This window comes from Mandrillus leucophaeus, unplaced genomic scaffold (genome assembly GCF_000951045.1).
Source record: "Mandrillus leucophaeus isolate KB7577 unplaced genomic scaffold, Mleu.le_1.0 Scaffold700, whole genome shotgun sequence".
Taxonomy (NCBI): domain Eukaryota; kingdom Metazoa; phylum Chordata; class Mammalia; order Primates; family Cercopithecidae; genus Mandrillus; species Mandrillus leucophaeus.
Window position 1 is genome coordinate 566,051 of NW_012107587.1, and position 25,653 is coordinate 591,703.

General features: G+C 36.0%; 1 protein-coding gene across 1 annotated transcript in view; it reads right to left on the minus strand.

The window, feature by feature from the left end:
* SLC5A12 (solute carrier family 5 (sodium/monocarboxylate cotransporter), member 12) overlaps positions 1–25,653 on the minus strand; it is a 50,598-nt gene that overhangs the window by 23,107 nt on the left and 1,838 nt on the right. Inside the window, exons 2-8 of the mRNA XM_011964703.1 lie at positions 18,079–18,144; positions 16,747–16,798; positions 14,729–14,796; positions 9,236–9,390; positions 8,974–9,114; positions 3,872–4,001; positions 2,650–2,738 (exon numbers count right to left, since the gene is read on the minus strand). Coding sequence (XP_011820093.1) covers positions 2,650–2,738; positions 3,872–4,001; positions 8,974–9,114; positions 9,236–9,390; positions 14,729–14,796; positions 16,747–16,798; positions 18,079–18,144 — 701 coding nt within the window. The remainder of the gene's footprint in view (positions 1–2,649; positions 2,739–3,871; positions 4,002–8,973; positions 9,115–9,235; positions 9,391–14,728; positions 14,797–16,746; positions 16,799–18,078; positions 18,145–25,653) is intronic.

The window sequence follows — 25,653 nt, forward strand, 5'->3', positions numbered from 1 at the left end:
GACACTGTCTCTGTGTGCTATTGATGCAAAATTCTAAAAACAGTATTAGTAAAGACAAGTCAGCAGTACACTAAATTAAAATCCTAAGGCAAAGTCATTATATAAATTCAAGGATATTGCTATTTTGGAAATCTGTCAACATATTAACATGTTAAAAGTTTTGAAAGAGCAAAATTATATATCCATTTCAAAAATGCTAAAATTTTACCAAAATATACCACTGAGATAAACATCTTTTCTAAAATTAGCATAAATATATGCATTTTATTCTTCTACTTTTTAAATAATTTATGCAAATATTCTCAAATATAAATAATACCTTTCAAACCGAAAGTCAATACCTTATTAAATTGTAAAATCAAAGAAATATTCCTTTTAGAGTACATAATAAAAGGAGGATTTCTGTTATTACCTTAATTATTTATTATTGTTCTCAAAGCACAATTACATAAGAAAATAAACATAGAAGTATGCCTATTTAAAAGAAAGAAAATAAGTCAAGAGTATTTGCAGATAATCAATTACAATCAAACTCCAAAGAATCAACTAAAAATATTGTTTTAAAACCCCCAGGTATCAGGAAAGTTCTGTAAAATAAAATTAATTAGGGTATCAGCCTAATAGATAAATTATATTTTAAAGCACAGTCATCAAAATTATTGGTGTTGGCATAGCTAAAGACCAATACATCAAAAGAATGTAAAAGGTAATTAAGAAGAGGTATCAACTACAAAGAAGAATATAGAATGTAATAAAAGTAATATTTCAAGTCAGTGGTGAAAAATGGCCTATTAAAGACAAATGGGACAACTTGGTTACTAGCTTACAAGGAAAATAAAGCAGGAACATCACTTAATTTCTTATATCACATGTATAGTCTAGATAATTTAATAATGTTAATATTGAATAAAACCATAAGTATACTAGAATGGTGTCTAGTTGATTATTTACAATCGTAGAATGGACAAACCTTTCTGAGCGTGATGTTAACCCTGAAATCAGGATGTAAAACATTAATATAAATTAAAATCTTTATGTGCTCAAAAATGTCATTAATAAAGCAAATAAACAATGAACAAATGAGAAAAGCAGTCCTTAACCTAGGTCAATTGGCTACTTTTCTTATATATAAAGAGGCAAGCTCAAATCTTCCTGACAGAGAAGACCAAGTCTTCAATTTGTATATCACTCACTCCCTTGGTTTCAAACCTTCTAATGACTTCCTATTTCACTTGAAATGCAAACTCTACCATTTTATGAAGGCTCGTCATGATTTGATTCTTGCTCACCTCTTCTAACTCATCCCCACCTGCTCTGCTCCCAGGGCCTTAGGTGCCAGTGTTTCCTCTGTTCTTCAAATACTCCATACAGTTTGTCTCCTCAGGGCTTTAGTATTTGCTTTTCCCCCTACCTGTAAATGTTCCTGCTTGTGCTCTTCACATAGCTGGCTTTTTTGTATCCTTTAGATTTCAATACAAGTATCACATATTCAGAAAGGAGTTCCTTAAAGAGCCTAACAAAATTAGGACCCTCAGACCTCACCTCTCTCGAGGATACACGCTGTTATTTCCTTTATACTGTTTGCTATTTTCAGACACAATCTTATTTATCTTTTTTACTCACATGGCCATCTGCTATGTCTGTTAGAAAGCAAACTCTGTATAAGCAAGGACAGTGCTTATGTCAGTCTTGTTCTCTGCAATATCCCTGATGTCACCAACTGTGTCTGGTATAATATAAGCCTTCTAAAGCATTTGCCATAATAAAATGCATGAATGATTTTGTATTTAGAATAATGCCCTTATTTGAGAAATGGAAGTTATTAGCTGTCTGAGTGTGTTATTAAAGATGAGATGAATGGAATGCAAAGAATAGATATGCAGAATATATAGCCATGCATTGCTTAATGGCAAGGCTATGTTCTGAGAAAATGCATTGTTAGGTGATTTCATCATTGTGCTAACATCATAATGTGCTTACATAAGCCTAGATGGCATTATCTGCTATACACCTAGGGTATATGGTATAGCCTACTGCTCCCAGTTTGCAAACCTGTACAGAATGTTACTGTCCTGAATACTATAGGCAATTGTAATACAATCGCAAAGCATTTGTGTACTTAAATATAGAAAAGGTATGATAAAATGCAGTATTAAAATATAGGGCCATCATCATATATGCAGTCCATCATTGACTGAAACATCATGTGGTACATGACTATATACATTGCAGCCGAATGAATAAGAAGAGCCAGCAGAGTGAGCTGCTTTATGTAAAGGTGATGTGAAAGTGTTGGGTCAATTAGCATCAGACAAGGTAGGATAATGAGCATACAAGTCTTCAGTAGGGACAGATCAAGGCTTACATCCAGCCCCTGCAGTTTACTAACTCACCATAGGTAATTTTTCTATCTGGCTAAATCTCATTTTCCTTATCTGTATACTGATGAGTGAATATACTGATGAGTGTATACTGATTAGTGAAGTTCTAGCCTCATATGTTGTGTGCCAATTAACAAGCAAATACAAATAACACATTCAGAAGATCAGTTTACACACAGTGAGTGCTTGCTGAATACTGTCGATCACTACACCATCATCCTTGTCATCCTTTCCATCATCATCATCAGATTGTTGTTGATATACGAACCTCAGAGTTCCACTGAAGGCACAAGCCACAAAAAGTCCTGGCAGTCCTGGCATTGTGGCAAATATCTCCATGACAAAGTATGGCATCAGCTGAAGAGGAGGCAAAAAATAAAAATAATACAATAAAGAAAGAAAGAAAAGAAAAGAGAGAAAAAATAGGATTAGCGGCCTTCTCATTAGTGTTTGAAATGTGGGAAAATAGCTTTTGAGCAAAAGGAAGTAGGAAGTTTATTTTCCTTGTTTTCAGTATATGCCATTTTCTTTCCTGTTTATCCTGAATGTTAGCAACTAAGCCCTAAAATCAAACCCATAAAAGTAGTCTTCAGGGAATCTAGATATGATATTCTACTCTACATCCAGGTTTGTGGCAGAGGAGTCCCTCTTTGACAGAGCAGGACAGTTAAATACATATAGAGAGGGAAGGCAAATGATTGCTTCTCATGAGCATATTGTCCATAAATAAAGTTTTCAAAACCATGTTTACTGTACTATATCAGCACAATATTTAAATTATGCTGAGAAGACATGAAAAGAGGCAGGCATTGTGGAAATAAGGATCATTGTCTCCAATCTGAGGTTCCTTAATCAACTGTGAAACCTGTAGGAAGAGTCCAAAGGCAGCAGCAACATCCAAAGCCATGGTTCAAGCCACATTCCACTGTTTCCAACCTTGCTATGTTACCAGGCCTTGTCTTCAGAAACAAGGTGAGGTGCCCTCTTTTTTTTTTTTTTTAGATGGAGTCTCACTCTTGTCGCACAGGCTGAAGTGCAGTGGCGCCATCTCAGCTCACTGCAACCTCCGCCTCCCAGATTCAAGTAATTCTCCTGCCTCAGCCTCTTGAGTAGCTGGGATTACAGGCACCCGCCACCATGCCCGACTAATTTTTGTACTTTTAGTAGGGATGGGGTTTTGCCATGTTGGCCAGGCTGGTCTCGAACTCCTGACCTCAGGTGATCTGCCTGCCTCAGCCTCTCCAAGTGCTGGGATTACAGGTGTGAACCACCACGCCTGGCCAAGGTGCCCTCTTTTTTACATTCTCATTCCCCTATATTTGAACCTGGTAGATGCAGATATCACCAAAGAGAAGAAAGAAGCCAACTTCTTGCGGTTTGAGAAATAGTGAGCAGTCCAGGCAGAAAAAGAGAAAAGCCAACATTACCCAACAATGACCAGAAGCATGCTCATTCCAGACATTCCCCACTGTCCTCAAGAAAACCCATACCTGGTCTGGTGCTGAGATGATGCCCGAAGTCCAAGGGTCACAGTCTTTGAAGTGAGAGTACATGATTAAGCCAGAGAAGACAGCACACACCAGAATGATCCAGAGACCCAGCAAGTTAAAATACAAGGCCCTAGAAAAGAGCACATAGGCCTATTGGTAGCCTGCATACTATATCATGGTGTGGTGAGGTCATTATCAAGTACTCAAGGTAAAGGATTTTAGACCTTTTTGCTAGTAAAATAAAATTCTACAGCCTTTAAGAATCACTACACTTTATACTTTTGCTATTTTTTTTTTTTTGCTTGAGAACATTACATTTTTAGACTCATTACCAAATTTAAATAAAGTAAGATTTTTAAGTGAATTTTCCTTTGAAATCAGGAGTTTTCTGCAAAGTCTTAATATGTGTGGTATGAAATCTATTCTCTTGGATTAAATTTCACATACCAATCACTCATATTATATAACTTCAAGTGATTTTCCCCCTACTCAATTCATAAAACTGTCAAAAAGGCAACTTATATTTTTAACATCTTTTTCCAGAGGGATAATGAGCTAACACAGAAATAGATAAGTGTTGGAAATATTCACTTTGGAGATTAATGCAGGTAAAAGTTAGAGTTGGTTTTTTAAAAAGACAACAGAAAGTACGAAAAACTTAGGACCATCTTACCCATATTATGTGGTGCAATTCATTTTATTTTAAAACGCACAGATATGCCTAATTCCAGCCTGGGTGCTTTTGTAGTATCCTACAGTTATGTTGTATTCATTACTGTCCTTTGAAAGTCGAAATTTTACTAATTTCCTCAATTCCAGAGAGGACATGAAAGTAGGCGGGCCTTACCTTGGCCTGAGAGAATAAACAAACTCACTGTGGAGATGGCCACAGGGGGCCAAGAGAGCAACGCTGAACATTGTCTAAGATCCAGTCACTGTTTGAAGGGAATCATATTTAAATGTAAGGACATACATTTATTTCAAAGTCCTCTAAAACCTATACTGTATAGGTGTACTTGACTTTCAGAAGACCCTTCAATCAAAGTCCAGATTTATAAGGCAAATATGCCAGATAATTATCCCATTTAGAGGAGTTTTCACTTCACAGTTTAAAAGAAGTTTTTATCTCAAAGGCTACTTCCTTGAAAGTATTTTGCCAATGCAATGATTTTTATGTGTTTGGTTGTTTTTCTTGCTGGGCTTTGGGAATACAATTGCTACATAAAATGAGCAATACCGATAGTTGCTTTAATTGTACTCTGGCTGTCTCCAACCTTCAGGCCAAGTCTATTCAAGCCTTTGTTCTGGCCAGCTAGAGAGGCTTTCCTGTTCATCCTTGTTTGTAACAGTCACTTCCTGCTCTCTTGTCAGTTTCTACTCCTTATAATTAATTATGTCACTATAGTATTTATGATCTGAAATTCTATATTCATGTATTATTGTTTTGTGTTGCCAGAGCACTGAACAGTTCCAGCACATAGCAAATATAAAATTATTTTTTGGTAAGAAATGATGAAACGATTGAAGAAATTAATGGTAGAAATTCATTACTACATAATTACATTTTTTACACTGTTTCTTTTTAAAATATACCATTGGACCTGGAGTTAAAAGTGTTTACCCTTAACAAGTATGTGACTTTAGACAAGTCACATAACACTCTGAGTCAGTTATATCATCTGTAAAAAGAATGTAATGTAACTGCCTTACTTTTTATTATAGGATTATGAGGATTTAATGAGTTACACTCTGTAAAAATATGTGGAAGTTATATAGCCATCCAGAGGACAGTCATATATTATCCAAAACAATCTTACAAGTTTATCGGTCAACTATGCAAAATGAGAAACCAGTGGCAATAGAACATTAAAGTCGTTGTATTTTTAATTTGTTTACCATTTGAAATGGACGTTGGTTCTATACAGGGTTAATTCTTCTGTTTGTAAAATAGGCTTTTTCACTGATCCATTCAGAAAGCATTTACTGGGTAACTGTCTGTACCAGGCCCTGTTCTAGGTACTGTGGCTATAGCAAGAAGCAATGCAAAACCCAACCTCGTGGAGATTACATTTTGGGATTAGAAGCAGGTAATGAACACTGAAAATAAATAAATAAATACATACAGAAATAAGATAAGATAATTTTAGATCTGATAGAGATAAGGGGAAAATAAACTAAGGAAATAGAAATGGAAAAGCAACTGTGTGTAGATGTGCTCATCGTAACTGGGAGATGAGACGTGATACCCTGCATCAACTCCTACCCTCACAGCACCATTTGCTACCAGCAGACCTGAAAGATAAACAAGGGTTTAGAAACACAAACAGTTAACTTCCAGGAAGCACATGTAACTGTCTTGGTAAGTGATACTATTTCTAGGTGCAAGGAAGATTTGGCTTTAGATTAAGTTGTCTTTGGTGAATAATCACATTTCTGGTCATGAAACCAAATGCATGTATATGAGCCACTCTTGATTCTAACCCATGCCCACCTTCAGTGTGAACTTTATGGATCTATTTCTACCTACCTATATTGCAGGATTAATTTTCCTCAAGTACCAGAGATTTTTTGAAGCCCCATGGAATGTCTTAATGACATTAGGCTCTCAGATAATGGAACAAAAGCAAAACATCTCATCGGCATCTGCAGAGCCTCCTAGGTGACAGTCAGTCAGCAGCTGGCTCTGAGTGGCTTCCAGATGCCCCTGAGTGCCCTCAAGGCTCCAACTACGTGACAGATGGGAGCCCTCACCATTTCCCCACCACAGCAATCTCCCCTGCAGCTCTGTGTACTGCAACTGTACCGAACATCTGAACTGATTTCTCTCTCTTGAATTTTATGAACACTGTCACCTTAGATTCTCTCAGGGATCCCTTTTCTAAAGCGAATTTTTATGTTTCGTCTTTCAATATTCTCACAAAATCACTATCACAGTCCTAATCCCTTCGTGGGAGTCAGCATGAGTGGAACCAGGAATGGCAGTCCTGAATGTTAGAAAATGATGTACATTTGTTAGGAAATTGTGTACATTTCTTTCTTCATGAGTATGCCTCCTTTTCTGCCAGCTTTCTTACTTACTAAATACTAGTACAACAAATTCCAATTTCCAGGTAACTATAGGAATGGGATTGTATTTATTTTTCTTGAATTAAACTACTTTACTAAATGAGGTTTTAAGATTTATATACAGAAATATGTGTGTATGTGTGTACACATATTGATTGATTACAGCTATATAACTGTATTACTTGGTCTATCTTGTTGGAAATGTCCTAGTTAGATAATGATAAGTTCATTGATGGCTTCTGATTAGTTAGCCTTAATTTTCATTTACATATATATATATGAGTGTGTACACACACACACTCACATATATATGCCCATCCATACATGTGTGTGTCCCTGTGTAATACAACACACAAGTATGACCTTCTCAAGGCATTACTTTGTTTACTAAGCGATAAACATTTAATAAGCACAAAGCATTGTTCTTGGCCATGTGGGGAAAAATGATTAAAAAGACACATTTCCTAACTTTCAGGTATTAACATAGAGAAATTAGGCATATTCGCAAAAGAAAATAATATAAACTCATAATAGTTTTAAAAACTAGATATAACAAAGAATTATTATTTATTTTACCAAAGGATTCTTCTCTTTACAGGTATAGCCAACTATAATTTATTTTAGAGCAGAATTCTAAATGAATTTTTCAGATTAAGTCACATGCATTTTCAATAACACAGCTATTTCATAAAGAGATGACCACATGCGTGGAGGATTTGTTACAATATTATTTATTGTAATAAGATTTGAATTTGTTACCAGTGAATTGATGGAACACCAGATAATGCTTTTATTTCCTTATTCTGAGAGCTGTGAAATATTACATTACAGTTCTCCTTTTGGAATTCAGCTTACAAAATGGTTGAATCATTTCCAGGCAATTATATGTTTTATTTAGTGAACATAAGAAACTGTGCATTGAAAGCATTTTAAAATCACTTGGGGAAATATTCATAGTGACTGTTTCTCTAAGAAAAGTTTAGTGTATCCTGGTTAGGCTGGGGAGGTTGAAACCTTGGGAAGCAGCACTGAAGATGAAGAATCATTTTGGATGCAGTTTTGGCTTATTTCTGCCAGTTTTGTGAAAGTGTATATAACTTTGGTCTCTATTTTGGAGCATGGATAGCTTGCGGGGCTTGGAAAACACTAGATGCTTGTGCCTCTGCTTGTATCCTTCAGAGCAAGCAGACCAGGAAAGAGTCAGAGCAGCTGAAGTTCCATTGTGGCTTGCTACATTACCCTTTGTTTTCTTATTTTTTAAAGCTCTCCTTGGAAACGTTAAGAGTACAAACATCTGTTAAGTGAGCTTAAGCTTTGCAAATATAAATGAAGCTTAACTTGGGCTTTTTCTGGTAAATGCCTATATCAAAAAACAAAAAAAAGAAACTTAATGCTAACCACTCAGAAACCACCAACTAACTTACAGATATCTAACTAAGAAATTTCCAATCGGATAGACCAAGTAAGACAACTGTACAGATGTAACCAATAAAATATTTCCTTTGCTTTATTTCCATGTTTAACCTATAATTTTTCCCCTTGTGCTCCCTCAATGGAGGCCTTGAGCTACTTCTATTTGATAACTGCCTAATTCATAAATCACTGTTCACTTAAATAAACTCTTTAAAAATCTAATTGTGCCTCAGTTTACCTTTTAACCCATGAAAAGAAAAATAATAGTTGAAGAGACCACATGCTAAATCAAGTGAGGAAGAAATGTGAGCTATTTACCTTTGCATTGCCACCTACAGTACCTAATTTAATCTAGTAATTTCTCAATAAATGGAGGCAGCAAATAATTGTGAGAAAAGACAAATCAACTTCAGTTCATACCTCTTCTCGGCCACTTCCTGCTGAGATGACAGTAGTAACGCTTGGCTCAAAAAGTTGAAAGAGTTAAGTGAGTCTCTCTGCCTCTCTCTTACATACACACACACACACACACACACACACCCCCCAAGAGGAAGTATTAATATATAATACGTACCAAATAAGGTAAGATAAAACATTAAAATTTGTCTTTACTGAGAACTTACAGCTTAGCATGCTTTTCTGTTTTGCAAGAGATGCATCGCTGAATAGTTGATTGATTGACCCCATAGATTCCGAGCCACGTAAAAGTTCCTCCCACTGTGATAGTCCAAAAAGTGTGTCGCCTGAGAGGATCTACATCAAAGCTATGAAACAGACAGAAATGAGTGAACAAAGATATTCATTTGATGCCCAAGGTATTATTTTAGGTGACAAGGTCATATAGCTAAATCTTTGTAAAGTATGAAAAAATTGCATTGGACATACTCAAATATATGTAGTCGAGATCCATTTGTTGATTGCTCTAATACATTGTGGAATCCCCCAGCATGAGCTGATCCTTGAATGAGAACCGTTAAGAAGCCCACAAACATGACAACCATCTGAAATGCATCTGTCCACACCACTGCTTTTAATCCTCCCTGAAATAGAGAGAATGTTTGAGTCCTTGAAAACAAACCCTGTAACTCTTCTGACTCTGCAAAGCCTCTCTGCTAATACATGCATGCATTCTTTTGTTTATTCAGCATCAGCCACTGAGCATCTTTTATGTGCCCAGTACCGTGTTAAGCATGAGAATAAAATGAAAAGTGAGACAGACCCCTTCCTTAACTTTATAAAGTTTATAATCTAATGGGAGAAGCAGATGTTAGACAACAAGATAGTGATTTACTTAAAAATGTGGAAAGTGCAACTAAGAAAGGTTATTATAGGAGCATAAAACAGGGAGCTCTGACCTGGTATTGAGGAAATGATGTTCAAGCTAATTTCTGAAGAATGAGTAGGAATTTACCAACTACAGAGGACAAAGAGAAGAGGGAACCAGCATGTGTGAAGAAGCACAGCTCCCTGAGGAAATACAAGAAAACTGGAAGATGTTGGTCAAAGGTGTGAAACACCCAAAGAGGAATTTGCTCTTTGGGTGAATTTGCTAGAGGCCTGGCCACACAGACTTTGATGAGGACACTTAAATGATTTCTCAGGAGCATAAGAAAGCATTAACAAGAGTTATATGATAAGAGATTTTGTTTCACAGCAGTTTCATTGGTGATTGTGTGGAGAATCAACTGTAGGAAAAGAAAAGGAGTTGAGAGACCATCTCAGTTTATTTCAGTAGTCCATGCCCAATATGATTGGCAGATGGAGGTAAGGTAGAGATGAAAAGAAGTGGATGGACTTAAAAGCTATTTTGGAGGTAAAATCAACATAACTCATGATTCATTGAATACAGGTGATAAAGAAGTAAAGGAATGAAGACTAACCAATAGGGTCTGGCTTGCACAACTGGAGACACTGTTTGTAAAATTAGTCACAGGGAATATATTTTGGGAAACTGAGATGGTAGAATATCAAACAAAGAACTAGGAAGGAATGGTATATTCCAGACATTCATGGAGGAATGAGTTTTAAGAGCTACAGAATGGTCAAATGGTGAGGTAAGCAGAACAGAGGTCCAGGAGGATGAATCTAATAGCAAAATCTAGGATACAATGATTAGGTAAGGGGTTAGAGCAGTAGTTATGAAATCCATCCCAGCTCCCCTTGAGAGTCACTTGAGGAATGTGAAAGGAAAAATAAATAATTAAATAACATTTAAGCCCTATCCCCAGGGGTTGTGAATTAATTAAGGTCTGGATTGGGGTCTAGTCCTCAGTGTCTTTTGAAAGCTCCCTCATTGACTCTAATGTAGAATTACAGTTGGGAACCTTTGGGCAAGAAGAAGGAAGGAAAAAGAGAGGGTGTTGTAGTATTGCAGGTATAGAAGCCCTTAGGACCATGATCTATGTGGGATGAGCAAGTGGGGAAAGATGAAATAAAGTGATGTATCAGTAAGTGCTTGGGAAATGAATGAGCTCTGTGAAAATGAAATGACGTGGTATTTTTAACATTGAAGAACAGAATTATCATCTCTGGTTACTCCTCCAGAGTGTCAGGAACTTTAGTGAAAAGATGACAGGCTTCATCTTCATCTTGAGATGAAAGAAGACATTGGGGTTGCCCCATCACTTCTTTTGTAATTAAAATTGAAATTCAATTTTAAAAATAGACATTAAAGTACCTGCCAAAGGCATTGTATTTATGTACTTTGTTCACACATGGTTTGAGAAATAATAAATTTCTTACCTCTTACCTCCTAGGTAGCACTAGCTTAATTTTCTTAAATCCATTAAGCCTTCCAAACCCAAATCTCAACATAAGATTTTAGTGCTATGAAGACAAAATGGCAAAGGCCTCTGTTTTCAGAGGATACTTGGCATTAGTTGTGCAGAAATCTGCATAAACTTGGCATAAGGCAAGAGAACAAACCACTTTATCAGATATTAATCAAAAGGCACATTATAGACACCATGAAGACTTGTCTGACTTCTTCATACAGCAAGAGTCCTCACCTCCTTTCACACACACACACACAAACACACACACACACACACACTTATCTTCTTTAATACTGATGGTACCTTGTGTGTCACCTACATATTTAATCAAACTGCCTTGTTTGGGGCCTAATGTTTGCCCTACTAAACTACAGAACCCTGGATGGCAACAAACACTTTCTCTTTCACTGTTACTTTAAATATTTTATACATCCACAGGCTTAGCACAGTAAAGAGACTGCTATATGAGCAAAGGTGAAGCCTCTAATTTGACAAGAGAGAAGAACAGAGGTGTGGTACAGAGATTATATGGGTAGACTGGATTCACAGAATGAAAGATTTTTAACACCAGGCTAAGGAGCTTATAATTTATCTTGTGAACAATAGGAAGTAAGGAAAGAATTAGATCAGTAAAGTGGCACGAAGAAATGAATATTTTAAGAAGATTAATCTGACAGAGGTATGTGGGGTGTGGGAGCAAGAAGAGACTGGAAGCATAAAACCAGTTAGAAGGTAGTAAATTTAGTTCATTTTAGTTTATTGTGATTATAAAAATATCTGGATGTGTTTCTGATGTCATGCTTTTTCGTTTCTATGTGTCCTACTTTGGCTATGCTTGTTTTCCTCTTTTTTCTCTTGCTTTGATGAATTGAGGGTTGCTTTTTCAAACTCCATTTTTCTTAACTTTGACTATTTTATGTAAATGGGTTCCCTTGAAATTTTGCCATGCATTTTAAATGTAGAGTCAATATTTAAGCAATGTCGTAATCCCCAGAAATTCAAGGATGATAAAACATTTAAGTCTGAGTACTCCCTTCCTGATTTACATGCTATTGTTATATAGTTTGGGGGTAATTCTTTTTTCTTAATTTCAAAGTGGCATATAATTATAATTATGAACATAATTATTGATATGTTTTATATTTTAAATTGTACAATAATATAAAACATTTAATACTATATAAATTATAAAATAATGATTATCATTTAGTACCAAAAATAGTTTAACTAGACTCATTAAATGTTTACTATTTTATTTTCTTATCAATTCTTCTGTTTAAAACTGTCATATTTTAATGTTTTCCCTTTCTTCCGCAGTATCTCCTCTAGATTTTTCTTTAGGGAAGATCTGTAAGGGCTAAATTCTCTTTGGTTGTTGACACTCAACTTCTGAAAGATAGTTTTGTCAAAAACACAATTATGACTGGGTCTGGAATAGTTTTTCCTCAATGCTTTGAATGTATTATTCCACTGCTTCTGGTTTCCGTTGTTGTTGCTAAGTGTCGCTCTTTAAGGATATCTTTCTCTTTCTTCTGGCTCTTTTTCAGGTCCTCCATTTGTATTTGCCGTTCTACAGTTTCACTAATGCATCTAGACATAAACTTATTCTTTTGCTTTCTGCTTTAAGGTTACACTTTCTAAATCTATATGTACTTATATTTTATCATATCTGAACAATTACAAGCCATAATTTTTGGAACACTACTTCACCTCCTCTGAGACTTTGTACGCTCCTCTGAGACTCCAATTGGACATGAATTTTGTCCACCGTATGTCTCCATTTCTATTTCACATTTTTCATCTTCTTGTCTCTCTGTTATTCTTTAGGTTATTTCTTTGGATAGAATTTGGATAGAGTTTCCATCATACAGATTGTTTCTTCAAATATATTTGCTCTTTATAATAATAATTATATTGTGTAGTCAGTCATTCCTGATGCTTATTCATCTTTGAAATTACATTCTTTATTTATTTAAGCTGTTTATGCATATCTATTCTTTTATTCAATATCTTTTAATACCAAAGTATTTTGTTCTTGAGAGGCTAATCTTTATTGCTTTGCTGATCCTCACTCACAGTAAATTTCTATTTCGTATTTTTTATGATATTTTGTTAAAGTTATCGTTAGATCTTTATCTGTGTGTAAATATCTTATAGTCTTAAGTTGGATTATTCCTCCAGAGAGGATTTGCACTTTTTCCTTGAAAAATTTGAAGTACATCACTGAAGTAAAACCATGTCAGCTCCCCTCAAGGATTCTAGCTTAATGTTATAGTCCCAAGCTCAGTTTCCCTAAATTTTCACTGACCCAAATTTCAGTACCTTAATGGTAGTAGTACTGTTATCACCACCTGCCTTCAAGTCAGCCTCATGCATCCTGTCTACCCACAACACTCCTTCCAAATATCAGTCCTGATAATTAATATGTTTTAAATTGTTTTGTATTATTTTGTTACTTTGTTTTGAGGGGAGAACACTTACTTAGGGAGCTATGATAGCTTTTTCAAGACAAGCAATGCATTAAAAATTGTTATATCCAGCATCTAGCTGTCCTTCTCTGGACAGGTACCTCAGAGCAACTAATCTATTACATGAGATTAGAGGTAAGAGAAGCAAGATCCTATTTTTTTTAGCATAGCTGGGAAGAGTTGAGTGTCTGGAATAGAATTATGGTAATGAGAATGAAATTTTTAAAAATGAAGACAAAACTAAGTGCAAATAAATAATGGAATTTACAAGTATGAAAAAGAGAGAGCAGGATGTTATATAATCGGAATAGATGTTACAAAGAGTAGGTGATATGCACATAACACCAAAATACATGAATTATCTGCTATATGAAAATATATTATTTTTTTATTTTTATCTATAGTGAAGGAAAGAGAATTCAACTGTCTGGGAACCACTGCCACATGCTTAACTGGTTAGTTATAGGTCGTACATGGTAAAATGACTCAGAAGAATACAGATTACAGTTACAGGGAATGGGCAAACAATAGGTCCTCAATGAATGTTGAACTAAACTATATATAATTGTATTAATTACATAAACATGCTGCCAATACGACTCAGGCTCCTTAATTAAAAACAGAGCATGTGTAAAGCCAAATGGTAAGTGTAATCCAGGCTTATCCAGAAATACAAGACAAAAACAAGCTGCAAAATTCTCAAGTTTATAAAAAAGCAGCCATCATTGCTCACTTGTATGTACATTTTGTTATTTCTCAACCAGTAGACAGTGAAGTATAAAGTGTAAAGTGTGTCATCTGTGGTTTATGAGGGCCATGAATGAGTAACCTATTTTCTCAGAAGTAGCATAGGTTTACCTATTCTCTAATCAAGAAGACTTTTTCATTAGATTTTTTTCTTCTTAGGCATGATTTTCTTGAATGAGTGCAGAGATTAAATTCTCTTAAAGGTTGGTAATGAAAAGAATTTTAAACAACAGCACCTTCCTCAGGAAACTGTGACAGATAAGCCGACATACTTCTGCTTAATTTTGGAATAACAAATTCCACTATAATTAGATGTCTGTTGCTGGAGATGTGCCCTTACCCCATATTAGGAGGTAGTGTTAAATACTTCTTCACAGCTAGATACATACCAGAGTACAGTAGAATGTGCAAACAATTCCTGTTGCAAACACAGAGCCCCAGAGATCAAACCCAGTCACTAGGAAAGAAGAAAAATATATTAAAAGAAGTTTCCTTGAAAAATTTAAAAAGCAAATTTTATGAGGAAAAAGACACAATACTTTTATCAGTGTTCTTTGTAGGCAAAAATAAAATCAAATTAGAGTTTTCCCTCATTAAATTTTCTCACCTTCGAGAAAGATTATTTTTGTTATATTTTTATACTTCTAGCTAGTCCATACATTTTACATAATGTTAAGTCAAATTTTTCCTCCTAAGATTTTGTAGACTCCAATCTTTGATCCAAATGTTTTGCTTTTGAGTTTCTGTTTTTCTCAGCAAAGTTAGTTTGAGTACTCTGAAATCACCCAAACATCATCCATGAGCAGGGATATAAAAGGAAATAATGGCTTTAGAGGTTCCACAAGGAAGACTGTTGGGCAGAAAGTCAGTAGACTTGAATTTTTATTCAAACAACCCACTTCTCTTCTCTGACCATCATGATGAACATGAACAAAAATTGAGTTTTAATGGATCTTTGACTTTTTTTTTTCTAGGAAAACAATCCTTTTATTGAACGTACCTAGCATATATAGGTACACATCTGCCGTGGCGGTTTGCTGCACCCATAAACCCATCATCTACATTAAGTAATTCTCCTAACGCTATCCCTCCCCTAGCCCCCTACCCCTCAACAGGCCTCCAGTGTGTGGTGTTCCCCTCCCTGTGTCCATGTGTTCTCCTTGTTCAACTCCCACTTAGGAATGAGAACATGTGGTGTTTGCTTTTCTGTCCTTGTGATAGTTTGCTGAGAATGATGGTTTCCAGCTTCATCGATGTCCCTGCAGAGGACATGAACTCATCCTTTTTTATGGCTGCATAGTATCCATGGGGTATATGTGCCACATTTTCTTTATCTTGTCTATCATTGATGGGCATTTGGGTTGGTTCCAAGTCTTTACTATTGTGAATACTGCTGCAATAAACATATGTGTGCATGTGTCCTTATAATAAAATGATTATAATCCTTTGGGTGTATACCCAGTAATGGGATGCTGGGTCAAATGGTATTTCTGGTTCTAGATCCTTGAGGAATCGCCACACTGTCTTCCATAATGGTTGAACTAATTTACACTCCCACCAACAGTGTAAAAGCATTCCTATTTCTCTACATCCTCTCCCACATCTGTTGTTTCCCGACTTTTTAATGATCGCCATTCTAATTGGCATGAGATGGTATCTCATTGTGTTTTTTATTTGCATTTCTCTAACTACCAGTGATCTTTGACTTTTAACAATCCATGCTTTTTTATTCCTGTTGCTTCTAAGAATACATATCATAAAATCAGATTACAAGTCCAAAGCACAAAACTCAGAGGAATATCAAGATAAAAAGGACTTTCTTGGCAGCTCTTATCTAATCCTCACTGACTCTGAGGTTAATATTTCTCAATATAAGCACATAGCCCAATTAAATGGAATATTGAGGACTTTCAATATGGCAGGCGTCATTGTGAAGTTTACTTTGACTTTTATTTCTTTCCTTTTTGTTTTTAGGATTCTATTATTTTGAACAAACTATAAATTTTAGTGTAACTATTACAAGCAAGCTTTACTCTTATACTGAGATTATCTACTTCATGAGATCACTGAAGTCCATATATTATAGATGACCATACTTAGCAACATATACAATACCAAAACTTCCACAATTCCAATGATTTAAAAACCAAAACCAAATCCCAAACAAGCAAAAGCAATCAAAATTGGTGTCTAGAAGTATATGAATCAAAACCATGTAATTAATTGTTTGCATTATTTTCAAAGTTTAATCAATATTTAGAGCTTTATGTCATGACTCCTAATAGTAATTCAGAATCCCCTAACCAGAAGAACATCTCCCCAACAAAGTATTTTATTTATAATTCTCCAAGGTTAGAATTCAGGCATAAAAATGGTAAAATATGCCAAGGGAATGTTGATAACTTACCTTGATTGAGTGCCAGGGCAGGAGCATACACCACCACTCCTGTGTAGAGAATCTGGTAGAGAAACAAGAATCAGGCTGGCAGTGTGAAAGTGACATAGAAAGGAAAACTGCCTGGAAAGTTCTTTATTGATGTTAGAGTTGTATTCTCTTCAACTTGTTCACCAAACATTGCATTCCTGTCCACTCTAATTTTGAAGTTGCTCACCACTATCAGTAGTTTGTAGAGGGGATGTAATCATTAGATGGAGGAAGAGAGTTGGGTTTTCAAAATTGCTACTAATTTTGAGATACTATGGTTATATTTTGTATATCTCTAAGGGATATAAAAATAGACTTACTTAAGTTTTGATTCATCTTCCTTCTACCCATTTTCCTGATACACGCATCACAATGTACTCTCTACTGACTTCATGAGAAGCTTTACTAAGGAACAGAAGCATATTTTAGCAGTTTACTGAAATACGGAATTTAGAGGTGAGATAAAAAGAATCTGTGAGGGAAAAAAAAAAAGTACTGTGCTGGGAAGACTAACAACATGGGTGATCTCCATAATGAATATATCTTCTAATTCCCAGAAGTGCAACCACCACCCTGCTGGAAATAGGTCCAGTTTCTCCAGTTTCTATTTGGAATTTCACCATGCAGAGATTCATGTTAGGGTTTTAAAAGGCAAATATCTATGGGCAGGTAAATGAGCATTGTTTTCCTCCTATGTTCTTGCCTAAATTCTTCAGTCAGTGAGTGGGAGTTTCGATTAAAAAGAGGGAAGAAGCTTATCTTCTAGCAGAAAGTACTTGGTGAGTAGTAGGAAGTGTACCAATGCCGTGCCATGGGCAAATTTGGAGCAACATAAAGACATCCCAAAGCTGGGAGGGTGGGAAAGGAGTTCATAAGAGAGAAGAGAGGCAAGTAGGAGTATTCGCTGGGAATATTGTCTTAAAATGACTTTCAGTAAAATAGGTATTTCTGCTTCAACTCAGTTAATGGTTAAAAACAAACAAGAAAAAAAGAAAGAAAGAAAAAACCCTATTTACCAGACCATTTCATATCTAACTTAGAGCAACTGGTACAGGTTAAACAGCAGTGAAATACATGTTAAGAAAATGTGGGTGGTTTATACACACACACACAGATGGCTTTTTTTCCCCTTTGTGGCATACAATATACATTTGCTTGTTATTTTTAGTACAGATTAAAAGTGCTATCTTTGGAAGAAAGTAGTGTCTTCTGAGTATTAAATGTCCTTTAGCTAAGTTTATTGCCCCCAAAATAAACAAACCTGTATCTAGTAACCTCATAGTTTCCACATCTGCAGCAGCCATGACCCCTTACCGTCTGTACAATGTAGATAACTGTGGCAGCATAGCGAACTGGTTTGTTGAATCGTAGTTGTAAGTACTAAAGGAAACAGAAAGACATGCAGAGTCAGTGAGGTTTAGATAAGAGCTGCTAAGAAAGTCCTTTTTATCTTGGTATATCGTCTGTTGTGCTTTGTACTTTAATTTGATTTTATGATATGTATCCTTAGAAGCAACACGAATGAAAAAGCATGGATTGTTAAAAGTCAAAGATCTATTGAAATTCAATTTTTGTTCATGTTTCTCACGATGGTCAGAGAAGAGAAGTGGGTTGTTTGAATAAAAATTCAACTCTATTGACTTTCTGCCCAAAAGTCTTCCTAGTGGACCCACTGAAGCCATTGTTTCCTTTTATATCCCTGCTGCCCCAAATTTAGTTCAATCTTTTATTTTCTCTTTTCTGGATTGCTGTTGTAGCACCCCAATTGATCTCCCTAATACCAATCTTTGCCCACTCATCCTATCAACCACATATCTCCCATATCAATTCTTTTAAAGCAGAGCTCTGATCATGTTGCTCTTTTTCTCAAATTCTTCAATGATTCTCTATCATTGACAAAACAAAGTTCATATCCCAGGTTTGATATTCCAAACCTTCCATTGTCGGATCCACACCCTCCCTTTCTTAAATCATATCACTAACCTTCACATAATTTATTCTCCACATGCAATTATTGTTTATCATTCAGCTAACATGTTTTGTGCTTTTTCAGACCTTTCCTTTGTTTAGGCAGAACTCTCAATATAAGAGCCACTCTCCCCAAATTTCACAAAGTCTTAGTCATCTGTCAATAGACAGAAGGAAAAGTAAATACGTTCTTTCAGATATAGAATTATGCAGTTGAAATAGTCCTTTCTTCTTTCACAGGTGAGAAACTCAAGGCTTAGATCATAGATGAAAGCATTAGCCCAATTGCTATTCCTGGCCCTGATCATACTTCATCCTCTGAGCTCATATGGCACTAATACTAAGACTTTTTCGTGGTTATCAGTTGCTATCTTGTATTTTGGTGTTGAATTTGATTATCTCACTGTATTAGTTTATTATTAATACTGTATAAATTAATTGGCACCAATTTGTTGTTTTGAAACAACAGAAATGTATTACCTCTCGGCACTGAAAACCAAAAGTTAAAAATCAATTTCACTGGGTCAAAATCAAAGTGTGAGCAGGAGGCTCCTACACGAGGCTCTAAGGAAAAGTCAGCTTCCTGCCTTCTTGCTGTTAGTGGCTGCTGGCAGTCCTTAGTTTCTGGTTCCATCACTCCAATTTCTGCCTTTATAGTTACATTGCCTTTTCTTTTGCCTGTCAAATTTCCCACTACCTCCCTCATATAAGGATATATGTGATTGTATTTATATATAGCCTCTCTGGATAACCCAAGACAACTTTCTCACCTCAAAATCCTTTAATCACATTTGCAGTAATCCCTTTGAAACAAACAAAAAAAAACATTTAAGTAATATTCACAGCTTTCAGGGATTACACCTCGATATATATTGGGGAAGGTATGCTGTTTTCAGCCTACCACATTTACTATCCCTGATATATACAAGTACTGTTCTCTTTTATTCATTTTTATCTTTGTCATTTACATATTCATTCATTCAATGAATATTTGTTACCTGCTTTACATATAGCATTCTGACACAAACTGATAAGTAAATATGATATAGTCCATACCATAGAGGATCTTACAGATTAGATGAAGTGACTATTAACACATATTTATACTAATAAAAGTAAAGTTGCAATTGTGGTATGTTCAATTGTGATATGTTCACAGCTACTTTTAGCTGTGACCTTACTAAATAGTAGGATTTGATTTGCTGTTTTGGAGGTAAGGAAAGGTTTTTCTCAGTAAGTATTCTAGAAGACATTAATACGTGTCTTTCAGTTTATAATAAACATGTATTGAAAAAACAAAATAAAGTTTTAAAGTATCAATTGGCTTGAGGATTAAATTTCTTGCTAGCAGTTTCTACTTGATAGTAGTTCTTTTTTTCTGAATTTAAAAAATTCACTTTGATTAAATCAAGGATTGACAACCGAGTTATCCTTTCCCTAGAAACAATAGATAAATGTTTCATGGCTTACAATGGGCCCTTCTTTGAAACAAAGGACATTTGGCAGAACTGTGATTCCATTTTATACTAACTCACATTCTGAATTTATCCTGCCAGATTCTCCCAAACCTGAGGTAGAAAACCACCATATTTTCAGGCCCTCCCTTCAGATGATACATTCTGTGAACCAGAATGTATACTCCAGTGAATATGTGAATGAGGGCACCAGACATAAGGAAAATATTACAGAGGAAGGGAAGTCAGTGAGGAGTCAGCGGTCTCAAATATTGTAAGATAGAAAACACTGCGAAATGTTTGTGGTGAAGACAACTTAGGTTCAAATCTTGTGCCCTTGGGAAGACTATTTTCTGCCACTAAGCCGTGATTTTATCTTCTAAAAGTGGATGTTGTATGGATCAAATGGTGGGAGGTATGATAATGCCAAGTACAGAACTAGAGCTATAGTAGGATTTAATGACTGCTGTGGTCACGGAGGGTGCAACACCCATAGTTTATTGGCATTCACTGTTCCGGTACATGTTGATGGCATCTAAATGTGCCTGAGATTATCTGCTTGAGAGTGTTCTGAGCCTTTGCACAAGGCCATAGGGCAGATCAGAAAGGCTTGTGGCTGTTATCATTGGTACTCAGCCAATGACTAAATGGAGTTGGAAACAAAATACCCTGGCTTTTTGCCTTTCAGTGAGGACAATCCTGAGACATGCTTTATATTGTCTCTTAGAGATCCCCAGTTGGATTGAACCCCAGTTGTTCACAGTGGTAACCTGCTCAAAATTACATTTTTTATTGGCATCTTTTTCTTCTATGTCTGACGTTGCCACTTGTCTATCAACGCTTACTAGAATCACTTCCCCCAAATAAACTTGCATTCAAATCCTTGTTTCAGGATCTGCTTCTAGCAGAATGCAACTTAAGACAGAGACATTTCTAGTAAATATAATGCAAGTAAAAATTTTGAAAATGCTTCTGGAATGAGGTGTGCTCTGTCTCTGAGACGAACTCTTTTCTATCACATAAAGAACTCAGGATAGCCTACAGGAGGATGAGACTAAAGGTAACAAGGACAAGCTGTCTCATTTGCATTCCCCTAGGCCAGCAAGCTGCTAGCCAACTTGCTATCTTATGGAAGTCGCAGAGATGGTCCCAAGTGAGACCAGCACAATTTTATGGGGCCCATCTGAGCCAGGCAAAATTGCTAATCTGCAGAATCGTAAGAAGATAAAATTGTTATTTTGAGACATTTATTTTGAGGTAGTATACTACATAGCGATAGATAACCATGAATACAAAGATTGGCACTAGAAGTGGGGAGGTGTACCTAAAACCAAAAACATGTAGCATTAGCTTTGGTACTGGGTAGCACGAGGAATTCTGGAAAACCTAAGGGGCAATGAACCCTGAAAAACAGTAAAGCCATGAGGATATTGCTATAGGAATCTCGGAAAAAATCAATGGTTTTCACATCTCAGTTGAGTTCCACTCAATTCAGTCAACCCAGTAAAATAACGAAGACAGTACTGGGGAAAAGCTATATGAACAAAGACCTGATCAGAAATCAGGCTCCTTGAATTCCAGTTTGAGATTTGCTGGCATCTCACTCTGTGATCTATGCTTCAGGATTCTCATCTGTGAAAGAAGAAAGACTATTCCAACTGCAGACTTCGATATCTGAAAGAATTTATCCACTTTTCCTTTCAATGTATTCACTACTTCATTCAGTCGTCGCCTTTGGTGTATATATAAGCTATTCCTATTGTCAAAAGTAAAAATGCAACAGAGAAGTTGCATGCTTCATGCCTGCTTATAAAAATACCTGAGGTGACATTGACCAACATTATGATGGATTATTTTCAGAACCCCAAACTTGATCCAGCCATACTCTTTTCCATCTCAGGAAATACCAACTCTACTTTTCAGGCTGGTTCAAGCCCAAATAACATAGAACGAGCCTTTACTCCTCTCTCTCCCTCCCCACATCCAATTCATAAAAGAAATCTGGGTGCTTGCCCCCCACTTTCAAAACAAATTTACTTGCATTCATCCTCTCTTACCACCCTATTACTATCATCTCTTGCTCAGATTATGTAAGTACACTCCCAATTACCTCCCCGATTCAGCAGTAAAAACCCTATAATTATTCTTAATATCTAGTTAGAGTAATCCTCTTAACATACAAATCCCATCATGTCACTTCTCTTCCCAAACACTGTAATGACCCATCATTTCTAAAGTAAAAGCTAATCCCTATGATGACCTAAGAGGCCCCATGATGTTGGTTCAGACCCTAAATACCTCTTTTACAACAAATATTATATAGCACCATTTACTCTGCTGAAATAGTATTCAATAATATCTTATAGATAAACATTGAATTTCTCAAAATATAAATATAATTACTAAAATACCACCACTGTTATTTAAAGAACTAAAAGGAAAGCATTTACCTTAAAAAAGTGTGTAATGCATAAATGCTCAGAAACCACTGTACAAGAAAACACAGTGAAGTAGTAGCCTGGGCATTATCATAAAGAAAATTTGAAATTGAAGAGAAGTAAGTAGTTCAGAAGCCAAGAAGTCCAAGAAAAAATGAGAGAACAGGTAGGCATTGGCCTATAAGCCAATATTAAATTAGGTAAATAATAACAAACTGGATTTATTAGTGTATGATAAGAGAAGGAAGGAAATAACTTTAAAGTGAAGATAATATTATGAGACTAATAATAAACTGTACAATTGACATAATGAAAATATATGATATTGCAAACTAGATAAGCCTAAATTATCACTTGAGGGTGAGAAGAATTCCCTATGCTTTGACTTGTGACAGGATAGTGATAAAGTAGCACAGATGGCATATCTTAGTCTTGAAATCCCACTGCATATCAAGGCATTTAAATCAGTTGCCTATTGCTATATAACACCTACCCCCAAACTCATAGGCTCAAAAACCAAAAACTTATTATTTCTCGTAACTCTGAGGACAGACTGGGTGATCTCTCTGGTTTCATCAGGACTCTTCAGTAACTTGGAAGATCAGTGGAGAGAGGTCTGAGATGGCCTCACTCACAGGTCTGGTAACATGTATTGGCTGTTGGCTGGGTATCCCTGTTCTCTATGTGTCCACTGCTGCTCCTGAAGCTAGATCAGCTATGCTAGCTTCCTTAGACAGCAGTATCAGGGCAGCATCCCAAGACGACAAAGGCAGAAGCTACAAGGCTCATAAGGCCTAGGCTCCAAGCTCACAGAACATCACTTTGGCTACATTCTAGTGGTCAAAGCAAGTCTCAAAACTGGCCAAAGTTCACAGGGTGGATAAAGAGATTCCACCTCTTTCAATCTTTGGCATTTAAAAAGACCCTAGAAAGCATATCTTTCAATAACTACTAGAGAATGGAGGCTGCAGAAAGAAACAGAAACTTAAGATACTACAGAGAGACTAAGCGGTATAAATTTGAAGATAGCAACAACAACAATAATCATAATAATGCAACACTCTTACATAGTATTTACTATTTGCCAGGCTCTGTTAAACGTATTTGTTTACAATACATCATTTACTCCTCACAGACATCCTTTGAGATAGATGTTTTTATTACCACTATTTTACACATGTGAAAACCAGGTATACAAAAGTTAAGTAGTTTACGCCAAAGTCATGCAGCTAGCAAGTAGCAGAGCTAACACTGAAAGTCAAGTCAACAGAGTTTAGGTCCATACTCTTTTTTTATTTTTTTTTAAAGACAGAGTCTCACTCTGTTGCCCAGGTTGGAGTGCAGCGGATCTCGGCGGTTCACTGCAACCTCCCAGATTCAAGTGATTCTCATGCCTCAGCCTCTCGAGTAGATGGGATTAGGCATGCCAACATGCCTGACTAATTTTGTGGGGTTTTTTGGTTTTTTTTAGTAGAGATGGGGTTTTGCCATGTTGGCTAGGCTAGTCTCGAACTCCTGACCTCAGGTGATCCCCCAACTCGGCCTCCCAAAGTACTGGGATTACAGACGTAAGCCACCACGCCTGACCTAGAGTCCATACTTTTAACTTGCATGCCATAATGCCAATTTCTATAAAACAAGAGGTAATCTCAAAATAACCTTATGTCTACTTTACACACTCTGGATTACTTACTATTAGGTCACTAAAAAGTTAAAAACATGTAGAGGCAAAAATAGCAAATATTTTGAAAACAATTTAGTAAATTAAATTCAATGAAGTCCTTATATTTTCAATACTTGTACTAATTTATTGATTTAAAAAGAGAATCAAATCTCCTCAGTTACATAATTGCAATTGGTTTAGTTGTTTTTACAGTAACTGAGTCATTTTACTAAAACCAGTTACGGCTAAGCATGAATTGAGCAGCATGTATGGAATAGACAGATTGCTCAAAGTAAGTAAATTGTTCAATAATTTTAAGGTAATGTTTTAATTGCATTTAATTTCTGGAAAATGTACTCATTTATTGTGTGTGTATAACTTTTTATTGTAAAATTACTATGTACTAAGGTAATATTATTATGTGCAGTAGTTTTTGAGCATTACAGCCTTAAAATATCATGCAGTGCAGAGTGAAATTACTCATTGTATGTGTGTCTTCACACACTGAAAGACATCTGATGTCTCTGCCCTCAACTCCCTAAACATTGGTGGTGACCCCTAATCATTGTGACAACCAAATAGCCTACAAATATCCCAATTACTCCCACTGTGTGGCACCAGCCCCACTGAGACCCCTGCTGTATGTAACTCGGCACTCCCAACTCTTTGATCTTATCTTTTACCATTGTCCCCTTTGTTCTGTCTTCTCCAAGCACACTGATTTCTATGCTGTCCTTCAACATGTCAGTCACACTCCTTTTCTAGGGCCTTTGCATCTGTGACTCCTTCAGCCTGAGATGTACTTCCCTTGTCTGGTGCAATTATTTGCTTTCTTCCAGTCTCCATTTAGATGTCCTTTTTTTCTTGAGGTTTCATGTGATCACTGTCTATGAATATGGACATTCTCCACTCATACCAGCATTCCTCCTCTCTATCTCATCCTATTTACTTTAATTTTTCTCCATTTTTTTTTTTTTTTTTGTAGGACGGGATAGCATAGTTATTTAGCGTATGATATATAAAGGTAGACTGCCTGGTTTGAAAAACTGTTACTTGCTAGCTTTATGTCACTTAGCAAGTTACTTAATTCTATATGCTTCAGTTTTCTAGTCTGTTAAAAGGAGGTGACAGTACCTATCTAAAAAAGATTGTTTTAAGGCCAAATGACTTAACACACATAAGGAACTTACAGAAGTACTTAACACCTAGTTAAATACCATATACATTTGTATTATAATTTTCTTACACAGTATATGTTTATTGACTGCCCTTCTCTGCTATGAAGTAAGCTCCATGATAGCAGGAACTTGGTGCAATGCTTTATGCCTAGGGCTACGACAATGCCTAGAACAAGCTGGGCATGGTG